General features: G+C 37.6%; 1 protein-coding gene across 1 annotated transcript in view; it reads left to right on the plus strand.

The window, feature by feature from the left end:
• STK39 (serine/threonine kinase 39) overlaps positions 1 to 27118 on the plus strand; it is a 102540-nt gene that overhangs the window by 66468 nt on the left and 8954 nt on the right. The window contains exons 14-15 of the mRNA XM_082055655.1: positions 14330 to 14382; positions 16284 to 16352. Coding sequence (XP_081911781.1) covers positions 14330 to 14382; positions 16284 to 16352 — 122 coding nt within the window. The remainder of the gene's footprint in view (positions 1 to 14329; positions 14383 to 16283; positions 16353 to 27118) is intronic.

The following is a 27118-nucleotide window of genomic DNA, read 5'->3' on the forward strand; positions in this document are numbered from 1 at the left end:
CATTGTGAACATTAGATGCCAGACTTCAAGACTCGAAGCTCCATATATCATCCAAAATGTTGGAAGCTTTTTCTTTGAAAATAATTCACTTGAGGCAATCAAATTATATAAATTGCAGTAGCTTGATGAGTTCAGAACATTCTGGTTTTAGATGCTGAGAATTGCTGTTTTTTTTAAAAAAAATCAGTATTGATGTGAGTAAAAACGTAAATACTGCCAAAATTCAAGAGGAATGCATTGACTGATGGGGAGGATGACAGGGGAAGGGAAGTAAACACATCAAGAGAAGTCTGAGGAAGGTCTCACCTCCTCATTGCTTTTGTTTTGCTTCCCTATAGAGGGACTGAGGGGTGAGGTGACAGCAGAAGGTGAACATCTCAGATAGGAAGGAGCTGTTCCTGTGTGATGGAAGCTGGCTGTGCCAGGGCCTGAGGGGAGAAGGCATTTCCCCAGGGTCCTCAGGCGAGAACGGGTGGTGGAGAGAAAACTGATGGCACTTGAGGTGCTGCTGAGTCTTTGGATGGGGAACTACCTTGGTTGCAGAGAGATTGTTGTGGAAATTGAGTGAAGATTTAAAGCCTGATGGGTAGAAACAACTTAATAAGAGGCTTGGGAGTGTGAGGAATAAGGCTTGGTGAATAGTGCCTGGAGATGTGGAACAGGGCAAAGCCTAGGCAGAGGAGTAACCTTCAACAGGAGAGAGAAAACAAACAAAAACAAGGGGAAATGCTCATCCATTTTTTTTTTCTTTTCCTCTTTTACAACAAGGCCATGCTACACCAAACCCCATCAAATTTTAGATGATAGTTTTGCATTTTTATCTAGTAGTATGTTCCAAAGGAGGTTAATAGTACTCATAAAAATTAAAAATTGCTTTCCCAAAGGAGGAATTCTGGCAGAAGAATCAATGCATTTCAGTAATTCTTTTAGTGGATGGTCAGGTTCTTTTATTTTTCCCAAGCAGAGCAAGGTTGGACTCATTCAATAATTGAGTAGGGAGTGCCAAATTAACACCAGCCTCTGTTTAGTGTAAATGCCTTGTTGTGGATGAGAAGAACAACTCACATTCTGAAACAGCCTTTAAAGAATCCCATGGCACTCTTTATATAAGGGCTAGTATTTAACTCTGTTTGTCTGGGTGGTTTCCAGCTTCATTATCTGATTTTTGCTTCCTTATCTTGCGTTTAATACCTCTTTGTTTTAGTAGTTTTCTCAGTGGAACTGACTTGCAAAAATATTCTCTACTGTCAGAGTTGTCTCTTCAGTTGGAGATGGCAATTTCCAATTTGTTTTATATCTTTTTCACTATTTTGTCTTGAAGTGTGTTGCCCCAGAAGTGAAATCAGCAGTGGTGTGTAATTCCATGCAAAGCTTTAGAAAGGCTCCAGTATTAAGTACTTAATACAGACCTTTAGCATTTTAAAGCTGAAGTTTAATTAAGAGAGTGTGCTTGGATTTTGCAATGAACTGATAATGCTGGTTCTCAATTGTTGCTCAATCTGTTGCCATGGTGTGTAACTGTGGCCCACACTGAGTGATCTTTATGTTGAAATGCTGCTGCATCCTCAGCCTCACAGAGGAATTTGAGAGTGAGGAGGAATGAAATCTGTAATCCAGATTTTCTCGTGTGGGGCTGTGCACCCCACGTGTCTTGGCAGCAGACCCTGGCAGGAGCTCTGCGAAGGGAGGTTTAAAGCAATTGCCTGTGCTTTACTCCTCCAGCGGGACTGTTCAAACCACCAGGGAAAAGGGGCGAAGAGGAGTTATCACCCTTGATTTGAAATTTCCAGTCTGGTCACCAAGTTGTTACAGTTACAGAGTTAGGAAGGTCACTGTCAGAGAGTTTGACTATTTAGATTAATAACAGAGACATTTCATGTTAAATTAGGAGACTTGTTAATGGTTAATAGGTAAGAATTGCAAATTATCTGAAGCAATCTAAGATGGTTAAATTAGCTCCTATGACAGGAAGATAATTTACTGGCAGTAATTTGGAATGTCCCAGGACCTAATTTAATATAGTTCCTGCCCATTAGATGAATTAAGCCTGTGGCAGAACAAAAGGGGCGAATGGAAAATTTTTAGTTGATGCAGTGGCAGATGGGATACTTCTGTTATGTTATTCTCTATAGTTAAAATAGTGTGTAGAGAAAACACTAAGTCAGAATTGTATGCAGTGGCACTCTGATCGTGTTAGTTACACATAAATGTTTGTGCATGTCTGCATTTCTTAAAAAAATATTTCTTCAGCTGATACAGCTGGTTTATTGCACTTTGAAACTGTGTGTCATTTAGTCCTTTCTGAGAATGTGTTGTGTGGAGCTGGACAGACAGATGCAGTTCAGAATGACAAGACCAAGGAGCAGGTAGCAGGCAGCGTCCTGGGCCACGCTATGGCAGGAGGTTGTTAGGACTTAAGTGAAATGTGATTTTCCTCTGTGTGCCAGAACGTAGATGATGAGATGTCACTCACTGGTCTGAGCTGAAGCTCAAGTGCTAAGCTTCTTGGTTTTGTGTAGGCCTGTTTTTTTAACCTCTTTCTTAAAGAATTAATCACATGTAAAGTTCCAGAAAAAGTGTGTTTGGATGGAGGTACCTAGTAGAGCTACTCTCATGTTGTTAATCATTAAGTTTGAGGCTTAGATTTTTTAGGAGGAAAAACAACAACAACAACCACCTATAAGCAAGCAACCCCTAAAATCTGTTCTGGCTAGAGGCACAATGAGCGTGATAATTAGCTCAGTACCATCACCCACAGGGGTTTTTGTGGATTGTTTTTTGTTTTGTTTTTGGTTTTGCTTTCTTCTGTAGTTTTTTCTAGTATCTTAGTAAACTTCAGTCATTTCAATCTCTTTTGTAAGAAATAGGGCTGATATGTATCCTTCACCAAGGGCAGATATTTCTCTTCATTTTTGCTATTTAGAATGGCTTCTGATCTCCAGTGTATTTAATGACAAAATCCACTCCCATCTGTGTGGTAGACTTACAACTGGAAAGTAACCAAATATCTCTATAGGCTGGGAATTGATCCGGTAACAAACATCATTAACAAAACCATTTGTAGAATTTTTTGAAAAAAATGTACATGCGATTACAATACTGAGTGCTGTCCTATGTTTTAATTTGCTGTCACCTCTAAGGCAATCAGGGGGGTGTGAGGTGTGAGGATGTGGTTACTGAAGTGAATTTATTTTTCACAACATGGAAACTTGATTTAACTAACATGTTTAACCATAATTTAATCATGACTGATAACAGTTAGGAGGATCTCTTGATTAAACCATTGATTCTGATCCTGCTTTCTGTTTGTACCTCTATTATTTCCTTCAAAGCTTGTTTTTTAAAAATGGAAATTTATGCATTTCTTATTCTACTACTTAAGGATGTTTTTATGCCATGCTGTATTTTTATTGAAAATAAATAAAACATTTTAAAATTTGTTTTAATTATGACCTAAATAACCCTGGATGCAATTACTATACCGTTGCTTATTTACTAGAGAAGTGGTGTGTTTGTTTATCAAAACAACTTTTGTGTGTAAAATTGATAATTATTGAGCCAAGGAATCCATGTATTGTTTCTGCTTATTAAACTTAGGTTATCAAGAAGATTTTAATGTCTAAATATTCAAATGGCAAGGAATTGGGCATTTAACCTGCATAGCTTTGCTTGTAAATTATGCGGGCAACTGCATTTGGGGATGTTGCTGATACTGGAATTTTAAAGTCACTAGAGCATTTTAATTCCATTCTGACTTTTAAATTGTATTATTTACAAAAGAAAGGAAAAAGAGGGAACAAAAAGCAGCAAAGAAACTCCAACACTACCTCCAATTTCCTTTATGTTAGAGGAAATGGTTTAAAGCTTGAATCGTTCTCCATGTAATTTTATTTGTATTATTAATGGCATGTATGTTAATGGTCAAATGTAATATGGCTTAAATTTTGATCATTTGAAATTTAATTCTAATTAGGTATTTTTCTAATGGTTTCAAAGCCATCACATTTACCTTGAGAAGCCACACTTTCATCCGTCTGAATGTGGTGGCATTAGTATTATTCATGGGGGTTGAATACATTTAAAATAATCTTGGCTCTTTGGGCTGTTCTTCCCCATTTGGTGTTGTGGTTCTCTGTCTTTCTACTTTGCACTGGTAGGGGTGTTTCTGGCACTCTCTGGAGTCGCTGTAGAGCAGTCAGGGGTTGGTTGGTTGGTTTGGGACCTCTGATATTTATGAGGAGGAGGAGGCAAAATTTAATTGCTCCTGCTTTTCTCCACAAAGCAATGGTCACTGCTGCTGTAGTGGGGCCAGTGAATGCCCATGAGAGGTGAACTGGGACAAGAACTTAATGTATGAGCAGGCTTTGCTGGTGAAGCCAGTTTGTTGTAAAGCTAGTTTTGAGAAAGCTTGGTCCATGGCAGGAAACCTAGATGAAACCTTTGAAGATTTTAAAACAAAGCTTAGACTTTTTGCAGTTTTTCCCACTCTTCTCAATAAGCTAATCAGTATCCATGAATTTTAGATGGATGTTATGCAGATCTTTTTAATTTTATGTGTCTCAGATGTCTTTCTCGTTTACCTACAAGCCTCCTTTGGTTATGATAGTCATGCCCTGATAGATCAGCAGCAGGGTAAAACTCCAAGCCAATGGCATTGAAAGGATCCACACATCCAGGGAGGTTTTTGATTCAGCATACTGAGAACGTTCTTTCCTTTGAATAATGCAAAAGGTTTATCTGAGCCTTTCCTCAAAGCCTGTTTTGTGCACTTGGGGACTTACACATCTGTGTTAAAAAATACATATTCCTTTAGAACTTGTAGCAAGTATTTGTCTTGATTTTTATAGATGAGATAACTTCTCTAGAGCTCTGTTCTGAAGTACCCCATGTCTCCTGGCAATGATCTGCCTTTCACACTTTCTGATTTAAAGAACTGAAATTTTGCTTGGAGAATTTGTCACTGGTCTAACAGGTTATAATCCCTCCTCTTGTACACTAGGCATGTAGAAGCATACAAAGTAAGCCTCTGTGTGTTTAATCTGTTGGTTGCTCTGGTATCTCTTATCAGTCAGGCAGATTGTCTTGCTTCAGTCATGCAGCTAACACAGGTTTGACTTCCTTAAACTGTGCACTGATCAATAACATTTGGTATCAAGAAATACAGAGATCTTTCAGAGATAGATGGCATAAGTTAAACTATTGGCAAATCCAAGAACGGCAGCTATAACCACAGTGCGCTGGAATGTTTAATAAAGTGGTCAAATTATGTGTATGGCAGTTGTCCTCTCTGTTACTGAAATGCTCCCACTGAATACTTCAGGGTGATTTTTTCTTAACATTATTTATGTCATCTGTAGTTAACTCCAGTTCTCTCTAGGAAAAAGTCAGTTTTAGATCACTTTGGGTTTTGACCAAACATCGAGATTTTACCACATTAGTAAATTCTCAGTTTAACTGCATACTACCCTTTTATTATATTTCAAGTACTTGTTAAAAATATTGATGCTTTTCACAAGTTAAATCTTCACCACTACTTTTTAAAAAACTTTTTTGCTAATTCATGAATAATTTTAGGGAAAAAATGTATGATTAACGTTGCTCTCTCTCTGCAGCAACAGAACTGATAGCTCTTTGTCTAACTTGTTTCTACCTGCTGATACATGAGAGCAGGTAGGAAGTGTGAGCCTCGGAAAAGATGATGCAGGTGAATACTGTTTTTCACTGCCTATGCTGAGAAGTGGGTTACCAAGAACTGAGGTTAAAATAAATAAATTGTCTGTTCCAGAGTTTGCTGTTTGACTTTGCTGGGGTTGAATATAACAAGGAAAAAAAATGAAAGGCTTATAATGTTCTTTTGATTTAGCTTCTGCAGAAAGACAGAAGACCCTATTTAAAAGCATGTTTATGTGTAGATATATTTTAAAACTCTCTAGTTCTAACACTTATGTGTCAAGGAATGAAGACTTGGGTATTTAAACTAGTGGGTGGAGAGGAAGGACTTAATGTTCATATGTCGCTTCTATAATTATAAACATGGTTTTGCATGCTTGCCTGGTGGTACTTGTGGTGTGTCAGCTAGTTTTCTTGTGTTTCTTTTATCACACAAATTGTTCATTTTCTTAGTTTTACTATCATATCCCATCCATTTTTACTACATTGAAAGCGCTCTAATTTCTTTTGTGTCTTAAGCAACTTGAGACAGGTCAGCTATGGATAGAACTGCCATGAAGTCCTTCCCTGCCAGGGGTCCTGCTGTCTCTCCTGGAGCTGTGGACAGTGTTCTTAGCTGATCTAATTGTGACTGTGACAGTACACTTGATGACTGCTTTTTGTAATGTACACTTGCCTTTTCTGTATGGTAGGTGACATAGAGATGGTAGATCTCTAATAGGGAACTGCTGTCTCATTCCAACAGCTTATCAGCTAAATGATAATGTTTCATTGTGACACTGGCTGGTTTTCAGTCTTGAAAGCATCATTTGGCTGTGCTTTGCCATTAGCATTGCTGCTCCCTTTTGAAGTATAGTGATTAACAAGTGTATTGCATCATTTCAGGGATCAGCTCTTTGCCTAAGATCATGTAAAGATTAAATGCTTGTTGCAGTATTTTGTATATTTAACTTTTGAGTCCTATAACTTGATGTTGAAGCATCGTATGCTAAACATATTTCCTTCTTCCAGGAATGTATATGGAGGGGGATATGTTGTAAACCCATAGAGTTTTTTCAGAGCCATTGAAGTAAATGGTCAAGTTTTAATGGACTTCAAAGAACTGTATGTTTCAGCACTATATTTTACTAATACAGAGAGATTTTAGTCCCATTTTGCTTGGTGGCAATCTGGCAGCAGGGCAGACTTCAAACCTCTGTTTTGCTCCTACCAAAAGTTAAGAGAAATGCCCTTCCATTTCATCTACAATTGACCTGAAGTAATTAAAAATAAGTTGAGGAGAACCACCTCTCTCCACAATACTGAACAGATGTGATCTGCCTGTGATAGTATGGTAACGTGTAATGGAGGAGACTGGATATTGATTAGTAAATGACAATTGAGCATGGAAGGGTTAGAGGGGAAGGGATTTACATAGACGTGGTGAATCCTTGAGAGGCTAATGCTGCTTTACAGTAAGCGCTCTCTTCTGTTGTGTTTATGTGATCCCACAGGAGCTTTAAAGTTCTGACTCACAAAATCACTTTTAATACAGATGTCCTCTTGTTACTGTGTTGGTTCTGCTGTGTGCAAGGTACCATGACTTCAAAAAGTAGCGGGCTGGGAAGAAGTGAGCTGTGATTTTTGGTAGGGGTAGGAGAGAGCTCTTGCTTTCCTTGCCCTAGCTGGATGGATAAATTCCCACAGCTGAAGCATAAGAAAATTGTAAGGCAAGGAAAGTAAAGGGACAGAAGATATAAATATCAGGCTAAACTTCAAATTTGGGACCAATGGATACATTTGCTTTCAAAGATTCTCCTCCCACATCCTCTTTGCGATACTGAAAGTAAAGTGCCAGTTTGCATTTCAGTGTTTTGTGTATATTAACTGTTCCATAAATACAGTTTTAAAACAGTTTTAGTTAGTCAAAACTCCGATTAGAAAAAGGTACCACATATCTTCAGTACAGAGCATTTAACAGACAATTCTTAAAAAGGGGAACTGCATCACTTCATCAGGATTTTCCTTGAATCAAGCTCTATAGCTTGCTGCAAACGAAATTCTGCTGAAAGACAAACAATCAAAAAACAACAAACAAAGCCACCAACCAACCAAAAAAAACAACAACAGCGAAAAACCAAAACAACAACACAAAACAAAAAAGCACAACAAAAGCACAACCAAACAAAAACACAAAACCACTAAATTATTGCCCACTGAGAAAGTAAACTCACAGGTGTTTTCATGGAGTGGTGCCATCACCATCTCTTTCATTGCTCTGGTAAGCAGTTTTCTCTTTGTGCAGTACAGGGCACTGACTGAAAAGTACACCACTTGTGGAATAAACTAAGACTATGAAAGCTTGGTTACAAAGGGAACCATGTTTAACTTCTGCATTATGCCTTAAGCCTGTGCAGGTCAGAAATTGGTGACAAGTTATTGTGAGAAGGAAGATGACCTTTTGAATTTGAATAACATACGGTGTGGCCAAGTAACATTTGTCCTTCCAGCATTTGAATAGCAAGAAAAAAAATGTAGGCAAAATTTCTTTTAAAAAACCCTACAAATGCTAGTCTTCTGTGTTTTCCCCTCAATTATATTTCTTGCACTGTATGCTCAAAGATCTTGCCCTGGAGATGTAGAATGAAAATTAGATGAGTACAGCTCTAGGATGTACAACCTACCTATCACTCTGATTAGTCCACTCCATTTTGATGTGGACTGCTTTCTCTGCAGTCTAAACGCACAAGTCATTTAAATGCTTCTGTGGTTTAAATTATACTAGCAACTGCAGTGAGGCAGTTTGAATACCATACTGCTTGCCCTCGTTTCTTAAACTATGCTGGTTTGGTTTTTCCACTTAATTTGCTCCTGTGCAAGGTTCAATGCAGTTCAAATTTAGGAGAGGAGGAGCATCTGTGGGACCTAAATTTTGTATAAGTGTGATAAGTATGACGTTTATTTTCAGCATGTATTTTTTGTTAAAGCACGCTGACTTAGACTTGTCCAGTGTCACTACTCCCTGGTGGTGGGAGAAATACTGTTCTGGTGGGAACAGGGCTTATAGGAGTACGGGGAGGGGAAGGGCTGGTTGGTGAAGGGTGCCGTGTGGCACCATGTCTGGTGGTGCTCTTCATGATAAAGTTTCTACGGTTTTAGTTGAAGACTAATTAGTTTCTGGTTCCAGAGAAGAATATGTATTCTGCTGTTGTCTCTTCCACTAGTCAGGCTTGTTAGCATTTGACAAAAGTAGCCATGGACAAACTTTTCCATTTTAGGGAGTGCACACTTGACACAGATTATTTTTATCATGTAGATCAGTTCTGTTCCTGAGCTATAACTAGTCATGATCTGAAAACTGGATAGAAGAAATAAGAGCTTTCTGACTTTCTTCTGAGAATGCTTGCTTTCTTATGATTTGGTTAATTGGACTGTGACTGCCCTCAATGCTGGTTGGGCCCTGAAAGTGTGGGGAGCATCCCTTTTACCAGGTGACCTGTTTACGAATGGTGCAGACGGTCTGGCCTCTTCACTGCATCCCCATATGGGCAAACCAAGGACCATGGCCTGATCTGAGCATGTATTTTGTTGACCATAACACAAAACATAACTTTAGGTTTTTCACTGTGGTGTGTGGCATGGTGGGGTGTTGTTGGTGTTGGGTTTTTTAATTATTTCACTTCTCTTGGTCTGCTAATGTCTTCTGTGTTCAGCTGGAGCTCAGGAAAAAGAAAATGAAAGAAGGAAGATACATACAGATACATCTTTCTACTATCTAAATATATCTGTACAGATATTAAAAATGTATACTTAATTTTAATCATGCAGAATATGGAAAAATAAGTGAAAGAGAAGGTAGCATGTGCCTCAGGCCAGAGCTGCAGTATCTCTATGTTAGAGTCTGTTAAAATAAGTTCAGTGGTGAGGAAATGGGCTAATGAATACTTGTTGCTCCAGCAGAGCTCTGTCTTTTGCTCCTTCCACTCATCAGTCCATAGAAATAGTAGAGAATATTCATATGCCTTGTTATGACTGGCTAACTGTAATACAGGAAAATGATATACAAATGAAAAGATGGTTAGCATCCCAGATGGATAACGTTGGTATAGAGCAATGTACTGTTACATATGCAAATGGTCAAGAATGGGGATGATGAGAACTAAAATTTTGGATTGGTTTTCCACTGGAGAGATGGGAAAGGAGGATTAGACCATTGAATTAAAAAGAAGCATTTGATTAAGAAAATAAATAAAGTTTTGTGGAAGGGGATGTATTTGTGAAATGCCAGCAGAAGTAAGTGACCGTTAATTGAAAGCGTGGATGTCTATAGTGCCTGTAGTGCAGTCTAGGTGGTGTTCACTGTCCCCATGACTTAGTGATGGAACAAGTGGTGATGAGGGAGTGCCCGTGATTTGTGGTTTCTGACTCCACCTGAAAGAAGAGAATGAAAAAAATCAGGGAATCTTGCTTCTGCTGTAACTAATCAAAATCTCTAAATGATGTTGTTTCCGTGTGATGTGTATGTGCTCCGTCCTGTTTCACAAGTCAGCTTTGGTGATGACAATTCTGTTACCACCTGCATTCCTGGACACTCAGCTCTGCTTATCAGTCTTTGTAAACCATGTATGATGGTTGAGTAGCTGAAGTCTGAAAATTCAGCATGCAAAGCAGGATAATACCTGTGTGTTCTTACAGGCATGCACGCACCCTTCTTTTTGCTTACCTTATTTGAGATTTTTTTTTTTTTTCTTAATTGGGGAAGGAAGAATATACAGTTACTTAGCTATGGTAAGATGCATCTCATCCAGGAACACAGACTCTTCCTAAGAGCTCTATGGAAGATGCCGAAGCTTGTGGGAAATAGAAGCTGATGTTTGAGAACTCTACAAAAGAAGTGGTGAATAAATTTGTAGGAGGGAAAAAAGTAGTAGTAAAAAAGAATGAAAATCTGCTGCTTGATACATAATCCAGCTATCCCAGCATTATTTAGACCTTAAGTTTAATTCCAAGATAACCAGCATTTTTGAGTCTCACATGATAGACATTCAGCATTTAAGGAAAAAATAATTAATGACACTTAATGTCTTCAATGTACAGTTGTCGTTACACAAACATGGTTTCCTGTTTTACTTCAACAGTGCAAAAGTTTTATCATTATTCCCTATTTCAATTCAGCAATGTAGATCTTTATCAAGCATGCAGAACATACTTAATTGACTATAGCAGGAATTATGCTGTCATTCATTAATTATTTGAAAGAGTTGGTCTTTAAATGCAGATGCCTGAAATCTCTTTCATGGTCTAGGATTTTTTTCAGTAGAACCATGTCAATTGAAGCAGCCGCATAATTTGTTTATTCCCTTATCCTAATTTGTGTAAAAATCAACATTTTTCTGCAAATAATTTCCTTCAAAACAGGGCATCTGTTTTCATAACGTGATGACAGGATGGTCTCAGTTCATGGGCAAGGGGCTAAGTGATGAAGTTGGCCTTGTGCTTTTTCTGCTTCTTTGTGGAAGTGTTATTCCCTAGAAAATCAGATCTAGCAATCTTAGTGTGCATATCAAGTGGTCCCGATGAAAACAAAATAATAATGAAGATGTGCAAAATTTGGAATTTAAATTCTGAAATTACTTTGCAAGAAAGATGGCTGCCAAAACGTCCTAGCATGCTGTGCTTTGGTGTCAGCATTCTTCAAAGAAGTTCTGTGGAATTCCTCCTGTTGGAGGTGACTACATAGTGAAAAGCAACCTGCAGGAAATTAGTAAACTGCAGTGTCCTAAAATGCACAGAAGTATTTTAAGTTTACTGCTTTTTAGAAGAGATGGGCTGTTTTTATCCATGATAATCAAGGTATATAGTCTGTAATAGCACAGAGCAAGAAGCAAATAAGAGGTTTTATAAGAGATGGCAAAAAGGTCTGAGTTCGCGTTTTGAAATAGAAATAACTTTTTCACAAATGCATTAGAGAAACTAGGGAACATTAAGAAATGATGAAGAAGATAAAATTATTAATCACAAGGATACTAAGTGCCTTTCTTCAAATCCTCTTTCTGTTTAGCAGAAATAAAGTCTGTGTGTGCTGCTGCATGATAAGACTGTAATGGATGTAAGTAAAAAGAGAACTCCAGTGGAACAAATGAAACGCTGCTTGGAAACCGCCTACAAATAAATCAACAAGTCCAAACAGTTGCCACCAAAGTGCATCAAGGGAACTAGCAAACTAATTTGCAGTAACAGTGACACTAACTAGAACCAGAAAAGTGTCTGAAGGCCAGAGAAGAGCATGAACAGCTTTTAGGGGAGAAGTTCAGTACATCTTCTATTTGGTGGAATATATAATGGCATAAATAATTTATCAAAATCAATAAATGTCTGGAAAGTAATGGAACCGTAAGCAAAAGCACTTAACAGGCTTCTAACAAAGTAATCTTGCCAAACTACCTTTGTGTTGCTTTGCTGACTAGTAGTGTACCATTAAAGAGAAAGCAGCAGTGTTCTAAGTTCAAAACAGTTCAGAGTGTAACAATTCCAGATGGCAAAGTTGGATGGCTGAAAACATATCAGTCTTCCTTTAATTTTCACCTTCACTTAAATAAACAGATTTGACTCATTAACTTTCTATTTGGGACATTCTGCAATTTGGAGGAAGTGTAAAATACACCCAGTTTGCTTGAGGAAAGAGTCTGTATGACGAGGAGCTGGTCTTTCACAAAGCTGTATCACTCTGTTGGAGAGCTGGGAATTTTCATGAGAATTTATAATTACTTAGTGCCTTTTTATTTGGTGGATGTTCTGCTTATAGAGGTCAGTGGAATGATATAATCTGAGAGTGTAATGTATTAGTTTCAAGATAACTGTAAGAGTGCAAAATGTACAGAATTACTTCTCCTCTGGTTTCAGTTTTTAACTCTATGTGGAAAACTCTATGCAGGCTGGAGCAATTCAGTGTATAGGTGCAACACTTTCTGGTTTACCTCTGCAAAGGTGTGAGTCACAGTTTTTATTTCCTTGATTTGCTGCTTCAAAAGTGTGTGCAGGAAATGGATATCTAAGTCTGATCTGCATCCCGCATTCAGTCAAAACATATCTTACTTAAGAAGAATGCTGAATTTCTGTGCGACTTCCCTTTTTTGAGAAGTGGCAGTTTTAACGAGCTTATTAGACATAATAAATTTCAGCAAAGGGAAGTGGTTTGTTGAAACTCAGAGAGCGGAAAAAAAATAAAGAACTGAGATTCACACTAATTCTCTGTTGAATGCAAATAGGTAGTGTAATATTCCATTTAAAGGCAGCAGAATTCTGCAACAGAAGCAAATGAGATTCTTAAATCTGTACCTGGCTTGTTGCATTATCTATGGCTTTGTATTAGTGATCTTAAATTCCCGTAGTTTTTTATTTAGAGTAGAATTTTGGGAACCTGAAACTGCCAAAGCTTTGAAGCATTCAGTATATTCAGTAAATGAGTACTTTTCATTTTAAGCACTGCATGTGGCATACTTATTTTTCAGGGTTTGCTGTCTTGCTTTTGTCTGTGTTGCCTATCATTTTGGTTTTTGTGTTCCTGCGTGTTGCTGTTTTTTGACTCTGTAATATTTTTATAACTGTTCAGCAAGTGATAATAGCTGTAAGTCACAGCTGAGTATATGCCTGCCTATTTGATTTAGTTTTTCCACAGCAAGACTTCATGGCCTGGTATGCTGAAATATGAGCTTGCATACAGGTTCCTTGCTGAGGAGAAGAATAATGGACTGCAAAACACATTCTGCTGCTATTAACTTTTCAAGTGGATTGAGCTATTCATTGCCAAAAGAGTGTGCTGCAGCAATTAAGTTCATCCCTATGCTCAGTCGTCTTGCCATTTCCAGAAATGAGATGGACGTCTGTTTTGCAAAGAGACAAATGTTTTATTTATGGTAGAAATTATTAACTAAAACTGAAGCTGGAAATGTGCAAAGAATGGAGGTTTGGAGCACAGTACGAGACTGTAAAGGAATTCTTTTAATGTAGGTATTGAGTTCCTTGTGCCTATGTCATATACTGAACTGCTTGAAGTAATTGTGGTGGCAAGTGAGAAGGCAGAAAACCTCTGTCTTGCACGCTCTGCTGCTTATTTTATGTGTAGATAGAACCTTGTTGCTGAGACAATGGCAATCAGTGAAAGAAGTTACGCATTTCAAAACAGCTTTAAAAACACTGTTCATCAAACACTGCTTTTCAGCATTTAACATTTGCCAGGTACCTTGTCTCTTAAACAAGCATCTCCGTATACATGTGATCCCAGATAGGGAGCTTTAAACTCAGGTGAATATTTTGTTACTCTTGGAGAAGAGGTAATCCATAAGATTCAGACTGTGTTGTACTAGTTTGTATGGCAGAGTGTCATTTGAAGATTAAAAAAGTAAATATTTATCAGAGGACCTTATTTTATCCTTTAGGTTACCAAAGGCATTTTTCTGTTTAAGCACATCTTTCTGTTAGTATTCCCCAAAATACTGCCATGAAATGGTGATGGAGTCCCTCCCGTCTGGGTGCTTTAAGAGAGCAATGTTTTTCAAGTTGAGGAAATTCACTTTACAGAAACTTTGTTGTCAATGCCACAGATATACCCTGGGTGTAGGAACTGAATCGTTGTTCTGTTCTTCATTACATTTTAATGTATACATTGAATGTTTTTCAGGAACTCCAGGAAAGAACTTAATGATATACGGTTTGAGTTTACTCCAGGCAGAGGTAAGGCTCTTTCAATTGAATTATTCTTTTAGTGCTCAAAAAGGTATTTCAGAAATTGATTACTGCTCACGGTTAATACAAACTACTTCTCTGGTATCTTTCCTACTGGGTACAACTTTATATTGAACTTCACTTGAACAAGAATAGCAGATGTATGTAAATTCTAGTGGCAAGGCAACATAATATATACTATATGTTAGAAGAGCTGATTCACAGTATACTTGATCAATTTCATGTCTTACTGAAATGATCTATGTGGTATATAAGATCTTGCATAGCAATATTTACAGCTTTGGAATTTCCTTTTGCACATTTGGAAAATATCATAGGAAAGACAATACAGAGCCATAAAGGTGTATGTGGTGATGGTGGTAATATTTGAGTTCCTTTCCCCTTTTTTAATAAAAGAAGTCTGTTAACAAGTAGGAAGTGCACACCGTTTTTCAAATACTGTTTTCAGCTGGAAGTTGCATCTCTCTAGCTTTGTTATCATCAACAGAAAGAAATTCTGGTGTTGTAACTTTAAAGTCTACTGCATGCTTCTAGAACTTGTATTGGCTTTCTAATGCCAAGAGTTGTAAGAACTTGTAAAACTTACTTTGAAGAAAACAAAGTATTACTGGAATGAAACACACAGGAGGCTGATATTTTGAGTAAGAAGGTATCATCCTTGTTACATAGCAACCCTTCGAACTATGAACACATTTTATATTTTTCAAAATTCAGTATTCACCATATTTAGAGTAGCCCTCAAAGAGCTTCCACCTAAAAATGAATCCAGACTGGAGAAGGTGTCTCTTTTCCTGTAACTCACAGTATGTTTCATGTGCAGTAGTTCTGTACATAGATATTCTCTCTGTTGCCTACCTGCATTTCTCATTGATTCTGGCAATGGGTAGTAAAGAAAGAGATCTCTTACTTAATTGGGCACAGAGCATGCCGGTTTAGTCACTTGTCAGAAGAATTTCTTAAATATTCTCTAAGCAGTTACAGAAGCCCTTCAAGAATTCTTACTTGATCAAAAACTAGAAGCTATGGCACAGTAAAGTACATGAGGACTCTTCCTAGTGGTGAGTCCCTGAGGCAGCCAGAAGGCAGCTGTGATTCTCATTGTCAGGGCTCCTCAGAAATTGCAGCTAGCTCCACAATATTGTTTGTTCACCTGTGTGTGCTTCTTGAGGCAATGGTGCAACTGTGTAACTGCCTCACAGCATGTACTCCATGCACCTGTTTGGTGTTGAGGCCATAGCACAGTTGAGACTTAGCTGGAATTCAGGCTTGTTCCTGCTATTTGCTCCCCTAAGCCTTCTAAAGTGTCTCCAGGAGCAAGTACTAGTCATGGGGACTTAGGAATTTACCCACTTGGGTACAGCAATTGATGAAGAATCAGTCCAAAGCTCTGAATTTCCTGGGTCACAGTACTTAAAAGCCATTTTAAATTGAAAGCTTGAAACAGTGACTGTTCTTGTAACTCATTTGCTGGTCACAAACAACAAAGCCTATATAGTGTGTCTTTATCCGGAGATGCAGAACAATGGAGGTGATAAAGAAAACAGTGAAAACAACACCAAAACATAGTTTATTTTCTTGGTTGTGAAGATACTGAACTTGTAAACTGTGTAGGAGTATGTAGTTGGATAATAGAGGAGAAATGCTGGTGCCCAGGAAAGGTCTGTAGGGGGTTTGCAATGAATGAAATCATCACCTCAGAGGATTGGCTGTGCAGAGGCTGATAAGATAATTATCTTTTTTTCTTCCTAATTAAAGATAATTTTGAGTTCAAGCCTGCCTCCATGGGTGTTTTGGAACAAAAATATATTTTTGTTAAATGGCATTGGATGACTGACAGTTTTTGTTGTTTTTGTGGGCTCTCATACTTATTCATTTCACCTTTTGGACAGACACAGCAGATGGCGTTTCTCAGGAGCTGTTCTCTGCAGGCCTGGTTGATGGCCATGATGTAGTTATAGGTAAATTACATTTTTGTTTGCAATTACGCTCTTGTGACAAGTTTGTGTTGAATAAATATAAAAAATGTTTTCTCTAATGCTGGTTTTCATAAAATCCTTTTTGTTCTTATTTTGCTTTTGTGTATGTGTAGTTCAATCAACAAGCCAATTTTGATACCAGTCCAAGGATTGCTTTTGGAAGTCAGAACTCTTTAGTGGTTTGAGATAGATGACATAATATAGATCTCCTGAGGGATTATTTTCAATTCAATGATTGTTCATTTTTGTGCTAAGTTAATTTTTTTTGTTTAACAATAAAATGATTTTTCGGTGAGTGCTTTGGCAGCTCTGAAGTTAGTGAGTTAGTGCTTGAGTTCATGGAAATAGAAGCAAGCCAGAGTTCAGGATCTATGGAAATTACACCTAGAGATATTATTTATATGGTAAAAAAAAAAAGATAATGAGAAATGTTTTCTTGCTGCTGAGAGGAAAGATACTTTTATGTTTGTTTCTTTGTTTTTCCTCCCAATGAAATTCAGTGCCTGGCAAGGTTGATTAATTTGAAAGTGCTTATTTCCCTGCAGTTCATTCTTTTCTTCTGGCTGCTCAAACCAGTAGATATATGGTAACCAAAATCAGAGGGTGGCTAGTAGGTGCTAAATGTGTGAGAACTGAATCGAGGAATACTAGCAAATCAGTCTTTGTGTTACAGGCAAAGTTCATATCAGTGGGTTCAGATATCATTACCATGAATTGGATTTGTTATCATCTTTCAGGGGAGTGATGGGGCAAAGGCAAATGAAGGTAGTGATGGCTTTAGTGATGGGTCCTTGAAAAATCATGAATATTTAAATAAGTAAGGTTTTCCTTAGCAGTCTTGGTTAGAGACACTGTATAATTATTTTTAAAAAACCTTATTTCCTTACTTAGTTCCTGCTTTGAATTGCATCAGACTTTGATGTTTAGCACTATGATGATGGTCCTTTCTGTGCTTTCCTGTTTGTCTTTTTATTATGGTATTAAAAAAGTAAGGAAATAAAATTTCTTGTATATAATTGAAAACATTCAACTGAAATTTAATTTCATTAATTATAATAAGTTTATATGTTCATTTTTCTGGGGTGCTGTAACTTAAGTTCCACAGGCACAAATTCTTGCATGACTTTGTGCTATAATTTTCACTTGTCTCCTTCACCTATGAAGTTGTTTAAGTTTTCAAATATGTTTGGACATTGCTGTCTTCCTAGAAAATGACTTTTGAGTTCATGTTTTACAAAAGAGAAGTTCTGCTAAATGTGACTTTACTTTTAATTAAAAAAAAAAAATGCAAGTTGGGCTAAATTAAGCGTACGATTTGCTTTGGGAAAGCTGGCTAAATGTTCTATGGGCATGGAATAATAGGATTTGCAGGCAAGCAGGTTATTGTGTATTTCAGAATTTCACTGTAGCAGTGCAGTCCTAAGAAATGTTTCAGTCCCATAGTTTAAAGCAATAGGTCATATAAGAGAGCAGGTGGTGGTGCTGAAAATGTAAATCTGCTTACAAAACTAAATTTCTGTGTAAAATGATTTTGCCACCTTGTTCACGCAAAATTAAAAGGTTTAAGGTCTTCCTAAATAGGAAGAGGGGAATGGTATAGAAGACAGGGGTGTCAAATTTCACCGGGGGCCACATCAGGCTGGCGGTTGCCTTCAAAGGGCCAAATGTAATTTTAGGACTGTGTAGATGTAACTACTCCTACAGTCCTAAAATTACATTTGGCCCTTTGAAGGCAACCGCCAGGCTGATGTGGCCCCCGGTGAAAATGAGTTTGACACCCCAGATATAAGAGTTTGGTTAACCCTCTTCACCAGAAGAACTAGTTCCATTAGCTTCCAGATGGAAAGCAGCTGATAAATTACCTTTCACTTTTCAGCTGAAGCATGCAGAATTCAGCCTCTATAACATAAATGAAAACAAAGTACTGAGATAGTCTCATAAAAGTTTTTCTTGTAGTTTCTTTTAATGGATGTTGGAACGTGTAGAAGCTGGAAGAAACAAGAAAGGTGAAAATAACTGTGCCTATGTTGAACTCAACAGTTTGCTAGGGTAACAGCTGATTTTCTGAAAGGACACTTGGAGTCAGCAAAAGCTGCTCTGGAAAGTACGGCTGTGGCATACGTGAGCTGAAGCTGTTAGTGGGGACCAGCTGACATCTAAGTTTTCTAGAGTTTGCTGCTAAGCATCAACCTGCTTCACCGTTTGAGTCTTGCTGGATTTGCCTCACTTAACACAGACTTCCCAGGAAGATTTCCATTCTGATAAGCAATAAGCTCAGCCACTTGTTCTGCAGAGAAGCAAAAATCCCATCTTGCATGTTCAGTTCTGGCTACGACTCACTGGTTTCTGTTCTTACTGACAGTAGCATTGTTTCACAGGAGGTCCCTAGATCCAGGGAATCAGTGCAGAGAATTTTGTTTAAAAGCAGAGGGGGAATGAGTCTTGGAGCTTCTATGTAGGCATTGGTATCCAGCTGATGAGGTCTTTTTATGCAGTACTGAAGTAGCTGTGTTAAATCATATGAAGGATCTGGAATATTTTCAAAATACATTTTGAGACGAAATATGCCTCTGTGTGTATATATAATATATGTATATTAGCTAGTAAACATTCATCTAGTAATCCTATATTATATTTTTGATACCATAACGGAAACTCAAATCATATCAACAGTCAGTTCTGTTGAAAATCATATCGTTGCAATCCTACTTCATCATTTCAGTGAAGCCTTAGGCTGTAGTTAATCTTCTAGAGGCCTTGCTTAAATTTCAGAACGTAAAGGTTTATTTACAGTTATTAAATTGCAGTTTCTATATATAAAAAAAGTACTTCCCTTCCTGAATGCTGCTTAAATAAAAGCCTTGATACCCATGCCATCAAGAAATGTGCAGTTGCCCTTCACTATATTAATGTACCTTTATTTTCGGTATTTTTGTCAAAAAGTATCTGTGAATACCTTGAGCTTCATGAATGATGTACCTTCACTTTTAAATCCACCAGACATTCACTACCTGAAAATGGATATCGGTCTGTGGTGTTGAGCCAGACCAAGGCATCCAGTTCAGAAGCAGAGGAACAGCTTTTAATCAGAACAAAAGCTTCCTGCTGAAAGGCCTAATGTGTTTAGGAGAACCAGCTGAAAACCCCCCAATAGATCATAGTTTGAAATGAGATCATATTTTGAAAGTAGCAAGGATTTTAATCAACACCTTGAATTTTTTCTTGGAAGTGAGAATATGATAGAAGCCACAATAGTTTGACTATGGGTTTTGGGGTTGTTGGATATTTTTTGGGGTGGGTAGAGTGAGATAACCTTTTTATTTGGTGCCATTACTGCAATAGGTAGACGGGACTTAAAATGGCATCTAGAATGAAAAAAAACATGGCTGTGGATGGCTTATTTGGCCATGAATGCAGAGAAAATGTATCTGGCCAAATCCAGAGTGACATTATTTGAAGGGATGTTAACCAATAAGAAATATGTATAGTTCCAAATTAATCATGGTATCAAAGCATTTGAAATTGAAACATCTGACTCTTACAGTATCCTGTCTGCTGATGCTGAAGGAACTTTCATACTAAAATGGAAAGACAATAAAGCAGAACTGCAGTTTGTTAGTATGCTGCCTGTAACAACATCTTAACTCATAATGGCACTGATAATCCAATCCATAGAAAATACAAAGTTACACAGTGAATATCCTTTTGCTTTCCTTGGTTTTGCTCTGTGTTTGCTTATAACTAGTTTACTTTGCTGTCTTGCTAGATTAATTGTCTTTGAAAATGAAATAAATTATGCCTTTTGTTCAACTAATGCCAGCTTATCATCTCACTGTAATCAGAAAATGGGATAGTGCTGCACGGGTAGAAAAGATGTTGCACTAATTTATGTCTTCAAAGAGCGGTAATGTTGCTAAGGGTAGGTGACCTGGGTAGTGCTACCATTTGAAGGTGGCATAGGTTTGTCATTTAGTATCAGTAATAATCTAAGATGCACTGATTTTTGTAATCTTTGAAGGAATTTGTCACAATGTGGTTTTGTTGTTGTTTTGGTTTGGGTTTTGTTTGGTTTGTTGTTGTTTTTCTTGTCTGTTTCTTCTTGTGGTTCAAACTGAGCAAAAGAGCTTTTTTTTAGATAAGTATTATGTTTTTGTATGTTCCACAGTTCGGTGTACCCATAAACTTTCTAATGAGAAGATGCCCTTATAGACCCTAACAATTAGTTTCAAATTATAGACTAAATACTTTGTGATTGCTCTTTACTGTATTATCCAGAAAGGAAACTTACAGATTTAATGAAAACCTGACTGTATTTTAAGATATTTTGTAGAAACTCTTGTGCCTTCAATGTGCACACATAACTCCATATCTCTTGAGTAAGATATGCACATGCATTACAGATAGGAGAATATTTCTAAAATCCCTGAGGTTTAACTAAGACTTACATGTTTCAACACATCTGGCTCATTTAGAGCTAACACATTGAAGGGTGACTCACAGTGACTAGACTGCTGGGACTTCTGGGAGCTTGAGGTACGCCCTCTGGTAATCAAGCTTTGCATCTGAATTGTGCTTTCAAAGTTATTTAAACTATATGTGTTGTACAGAAAAGGTGCACTTGAGAAAGTACATGGTGTGAAACTGGCTGGTTTCATGCAAGTTGCCACCTTGCTGAACTTTCATTGTGGTAGAAACGTAGAGGTAACCTCAAGGTGAAAAAAAATTATTGTGTTAGGTGAATAATCGCTGCTGCTGTAACGGGGGTTGTGTCAGAACTATAAATATATGATGTAAGAAATTCTCCAAGCATGCAAATTATTCTCTACATATATATACGTATTCACGTATCATAGTAAATGTGTTTGTCTTGTAGCCATGATGAATATAAATTTTGAGTTGCTTTATGGAAAAAAAAAAAAAAGCAACAATAACAAAACAAGCAAAAAAAACCACCACAAACCAAACCCATGGAATTAGCAGTTGCATTCAAAGAAAGTTCCTTTTTTGGGTGTGTACTCCACCAGTTCCTACTTAACTGTGTAAATGAGGAATAAATCTGTCTGTTAATTGGTGGGATTAGTTTGGGTTTCGCCTGATGTGGCCTGAGGTGTGTTCCCTGCCTGCATAGGCCTGAATTGTTGTTTTGAAGTCTTTCTGTTCCAGTTTAAAAATAAGGGGGGGAGAGAACTGTGAGTTTGAATCAGAAATTGCAAAGACAGCAATGTGAGTAATGTTCCTCTTTTCAATAGTAATTTAGTTGCTGGTATTTGTTTCCTTGGCATTAACTTCTCTGCAAGTGGTTAGTATGTCAAAATAAGGATTTATTGAGGTTCTTCAAACTAGAGGTAGTCTATTTCAAAACCTGACTCCTGCACATCAGGGAGTCTTTTCTAAATATATTTTTCCTTGTTTCAAGTTTCACATATAAGGTATTGAAGTAGCTTTGCTGCTATTTCATCTTGTTAATAGTTTTGTCAGAACAATATCTATAATTCATAGCAGAACTTGGGACAGGAAGAGTTGTGAAGATCTGATGGGGAGAGGAGATTACTGAAGAATAATATGCATAGCAGAATGTGACCTGCCTTATTTCTGCATAGACCTACATTTCAACTCTAATCCAGCATGATGAAGGCATTTGTTAGTGCTGGCTTCAATATCTTGGTGGCTATCAAACTGTTGTCAAAACCTTTGTCTGAAAGCTACCACTTGCTTTCTACGTTCAGTCAGTGGCAAACAATTTTTTTAACCTTGTACTCTGATTCATTCTTTTATATAGCGAATTTATGAGCACAATTTACTGTAATGTCTCAGGCTTGTTAAATATCACTACTAACAACGTTGGGCAGCAGGTCTAGATTTTTACTTTAAACATTCATTTGAGACTAGACTAAGGTTTAGAATACTCAGGATCATAAAAATTATTTTCTCAAAATGAAGGGGAAATAATGAAATCTGTGTATATTCCTCCCTCATCTTCCTGGATAGTCTACCCCATTAAACACATGCAAAATCAAGCTCTGAAATAGATAAGCATTTACGTATCCAGATGCATTCTACTTACATTTTCATAACACTTTGTTTTAAATTTGTGGTGGTTTGTCTAAATGTTCTTCACATGTTCGGCGGGGGGGGGGGGGCGGAATCAATCTGAAATATCCACCTTCTATTTTTTCATAAGTTTCTGGGAAAATAATGTACAATTTGCCAGTTATATTAATATTTTAATTCAATCAATAAAAGCAGTTATCACAATTTCAGGGGGGTTTGTTTCTTTTTGTTTTTTGTCTCTTCTCACAGATTGTAAAAAATAAAACATTACCTTGGATCAGATATCCTTACTAAATGATTGAGAATTTGGGAGCTCAGTGATGTGGTTTTGGAATTGAAATAGGTAGATTTCTAGCACTAACTTATTTCATTTTCCATTTTTATACAGAGCTCCTGTTTCATAAAATCTATTGCTCATGTTGGGTGAGGATTTTTCCATCAGCTACCTAAAGAAAAAGGAAATCTTGTATCTTTCTCAGTCCTCAGTTTTCCAGTTTTTGTCTGTGACCCCTGGATATTAATACCCCATGTTACTTGATCTTAATGTGAAAACATTTGAGGTCTACTATTATTCTGTAAACTCTTTTTTTTTCAGTTTGAGAAAGGATAAATATTTGAATTTGTCTGTAGAGGTCAATCAGAGACATGTGTCTCTGATGCCTCTTCCATGCCTTTGCCTGTTCCACTACTGAATAACATTGCATAACTGGTTATTTGTTAAAGCTTCAGTCCCACTTTTATTTCCCTCCCATCCTATCTTGGAGCAAGATACTTTGCTGCCAAACTACTAGTTAATGTCCTTAAAAATGTGTGAAAAGATGTGAACTAGCCTAAACCTTGGTTGTCCGTATAGAACAAATACCTAAGTTAAATTGCCACAGATTTTAGTACTCACTAGGGGTGACACAACCTGCACCTATGAGTATTGTGTGCATAATTTGAAGTATTGTTTGCCTGCTTGCTTTACTTTTGCTGTGCATTGGGCCAGTCTTTGAGGGATGAGGACGGTTTTATCTGGCACAGTTCTTCCTCAGCCTGGTAGTTCATACACACATGAAGCAGTGTATACACTCCTGGGCTTACCGTGTTTACAGTATTGGGGCTCAGAACCCGTATGAACCACAGGGCTCAAATGGTTTTAATAATTACTATAAGTGGTGGGAATTGCACTGTGAAGTGGTTGTCCTGTTCATAAAGATGCTGTGGAGACCTTTTCCAGTCTGCTGGTCTTCCTTTAAGGGAGAAATGCTTTGGCCCCTTGTTGTCCTGTAGCTGCCCTCTTCAAGCTGTGTCTTCTGATTGTGAGGCTGCAAATCAAGCTGTTGGATATTAAAGTATCAAATATTGAAATGGAGATAGTTTCCACTGTCTTCATCTATCTCTACTGATTCAGCAATGTGCTTTGAGAATTCAGGCAAATTTGCGAGCCTTAATCTCCCTTTGATAAAATCCTAATGACAGCCTCTTCATAAATAATACATTTCTAAATGTTTTTCATGTTTCTGCCTTGTCAGTGTCCAATAGCTTCCTCAGAAGAGAAGCTAGGCTTGCTGTTGATCTTTCCATTTTCTTTTATTTCTTTCTTATAAGAATCATGTCTAGCTCCTTGCAGTCCGCTAGCGATAAACACTTGTTAGTTAGCTGTCACAGATCTCAAAACGCTTTAATATTTCCATCCAACTGTTCTCAAGCAACAAAAACAAAAGGAATTTTATGACTAGCATCCTGCACGGGTGAACTAATGGAATCATGCTGCACTTAAAAGACCTTTTTGACCTCTCTTTGGAAAGCCTTTTAATCTTTCATGCACACAGTTTGTGAACTATTAGATAATAATAAGACAGTCAGAGATCTGGAGGAATTGTTACTAAAATCTCTAAAGGTTGATTGCTTTAATTATTTGCACAATATACTATAACCCTCTGCTAGCTAGGGTTTAAAACTTAGTTTTGATTTTGTTATGAACTTGAAAATGCGTGAAAACCACTGTGCAGTATGAAATATGAATGAATGTATATATTGCAATGAACCTCTTGCAATATGTGAAACTGCCTCAAGAGCGTGCATAATAAATTCAGCCCTTTGGAGGAAAGCCTTACCGGCAGCTGAATTTTCTGGAGTGATAAATTCCACTGAAAAGTATTCCCTGTCACTTGGGCATCCTGCTTCCTAAGACCCACACAGGAGAATACAGCATTAATCATCAAATCAGTAGACTCCCAAGACAGTTAATTATGTAGAACTCCATGTATCAGATAACAATGGCAAAATATCTGCCTACAGTTGGGGAAGAGGTGATGTTTGAAACAATCAGCAGGAAATCCAATAAATCTGTTGAGCTTTGGGTTTGGCCTCTAACAGGAATACCATTGATGACGTAAGGAACAGTTGAAGGTGGCTGTTTCTTACAGATTGAGTTTTGGACTATATAAAAATTATATCACTTTTCACTTATTAAAAATACTTTTCATTTTCCCAGAGCTCATAATATTCCAGGGTTTTTTTGTGACAGTAATTTTGTGCCTGAATAATGTTTTCCCTTTCCTCACATCTGAATTTTAGGATTCAGTAGCTTTGCAAACTATTGAACGTAAGCATACTGTCAGAGGTTCCCCATCCACTCTTTACAGAATGGAAAACCAGATGAATCATTATTCATTTGAGAGCACCCCAGAAATATAATCTCAAGCTTTAGATTCTGCTTGAGTCTGGTTTTATACCAGATGGCTCCGGCTCAGTTGGCTGGGTCGGCATTGTGCTGGAAATAGTTCTACTGTACTTCATATAGCTTTATTTACTGTCTCATTAATTTTAACTTTTCCAGAAGTTTTCCCTATTCAGAAGCCATTAGTGTTAGGTTTCATGCTGTGTTAAGAATTTTAAATAACCAGGCAGAGTTTTGTTGTATCACAGGAGCAAAACAGTTATTTGAGAGTGCCCAAAGTATGGTTAGTCTCTTCTATTTAGTTGTGAGCTTGAAGATGGCCATTTTGTTCTGTTTCCTCAGCTTATACTGATCACTTATTTAAAAATTATAACCGATGTGGTTGGCCAAAACTGTCATATAGCAAAGAGTGATTTGTAGTATGTGCTACATCAGTATTCATGCCAGAGGACTCTAGTTATGTAGGGTTTTTTAATTTATTATGTCTGCAATTAGCAGCCTGTGTTGTGTATATTTAGATGCTGGGTTTGACCTTTTATCCTATTGCATGTTTTGCAAGTCCAGACACTCATTATGACGGAGTGGCACAACCATTTGTCACTGCCTAAAACCTGCAAAAGAACCTGGGATGATTTGTGGTGCAGGGGCTGATTATCTGTCCTTCAGAAGCCTTCTGAAGAAAGCAGGACGGCACCTCATTTATTGTTGTAAACAACAAAAAGCCTATTGTGCTAACTGCTGCTAGCGTTGGAAGGGCTTTTGCTCCAAGGCATGATTTGAAGTATACTCTATTTACTTGAGGTTACTGCTGGCAAAGCTTTTTCCATCACCACTTAATTTTTTCCTGCAGTTATCTTGTTCATGTTTCTTCTTGTGACTTTTATGGGAGCACAGCCATAACATCTTGAGAAAACACTCTGCAAAATAAAGTTGAGTCTAGTATATCCAGGCCATGTAGAAACAGTCAATTCCCAAGAGGATTTGAAATTGTCAATTAGTGCTGCTTTCAGGCAAACTAATCTCCTATGGATTTCAGAAGTACAACACCCAAGGCATGACTTCAGAGTACTTCAAAGAAAAATGGCTTTGTCAATAGGAAATGTAGTATACTTAACTTAGAGATAAGGTGTAAAGTAGAATCCAGAGACATATATTTTACAACGCTCTCCACTTCTCCAAATAATTTAAGTATCAGTGGAGAGAACGATTCCTGCCTCTCTAGAAACTCCTGATGTGAAACTCCTTTTCACTTGACGGAGACCATTACTGTATTAAATTAACTTTGTTTGCTGACTTGCAATAGAAGAATTGTTGGGAGGGAGAGGAGAGATGGTGAGAGTGGGATTTTTTTTTCCTCCTTAGTTTTTTTAGAGGTAGTGAGGCTTATCTACATTTAGAAACTTTAGGCTCATTTTCTGAATTTAAGCCAAATTAAATCTTTGTACGTAAACTGTACTAGGAGGGTTAGGGAGTCTTGACCTACTAAATCATTCACCTTGATGAAAAGAGCCTAAATTTAGCAGCTGGGGGAGATGTAAAAGCCTAATAGCAGTTCCATTTAAAAGTAGTTGTTTTTCTTTCTTGCCTGATGCGGTCAGGAATCCTGAGTAGGGCTGAAGAGCAGTATCAACTGCTTGCATCTAAGAACGTTGTTTACTGATGTGAGCATATGTTGTCTACATGAATTTCTCAGTGTCTTTCAAGAGACTTTGCATACTTAGGGGTCCAAACTGTGTATGTTTAGTAATAGCCCTAAATTTGCAGAAGTATATTCATAAGAGTGGTTACGTCGGTTATATTTAATACAACTGATAGGTTAATGGAATTGCATTTAAAGTAGGGTGAGTATTCCACTCTAGAGGATGTCTGTACTGTGGTTAAGATGGGATCCCCAAACTTTCTGGAGACGTAACTGGCAGGCACTGCAGGCTGGCTTTCTGGAAGGACTCCAGACTGCTTGGATGGCTTCTGCTGCCCATGCTGCAGGCTCTGTTAGTATTCCTAATGGAAGTTAACTAAACCAGAGATGCCA

Source organism: Streptopelia decaocto (genome assembly GCF_964273445.1).
Source record: "Streptopelia decaocto genome assembly, chromosome: 6".
NCBI lineage: Eukaryota > Metazoa > Chordata > Aves > Columbiformes > Columbidae > Streptopelia > Streptopelia decaocto.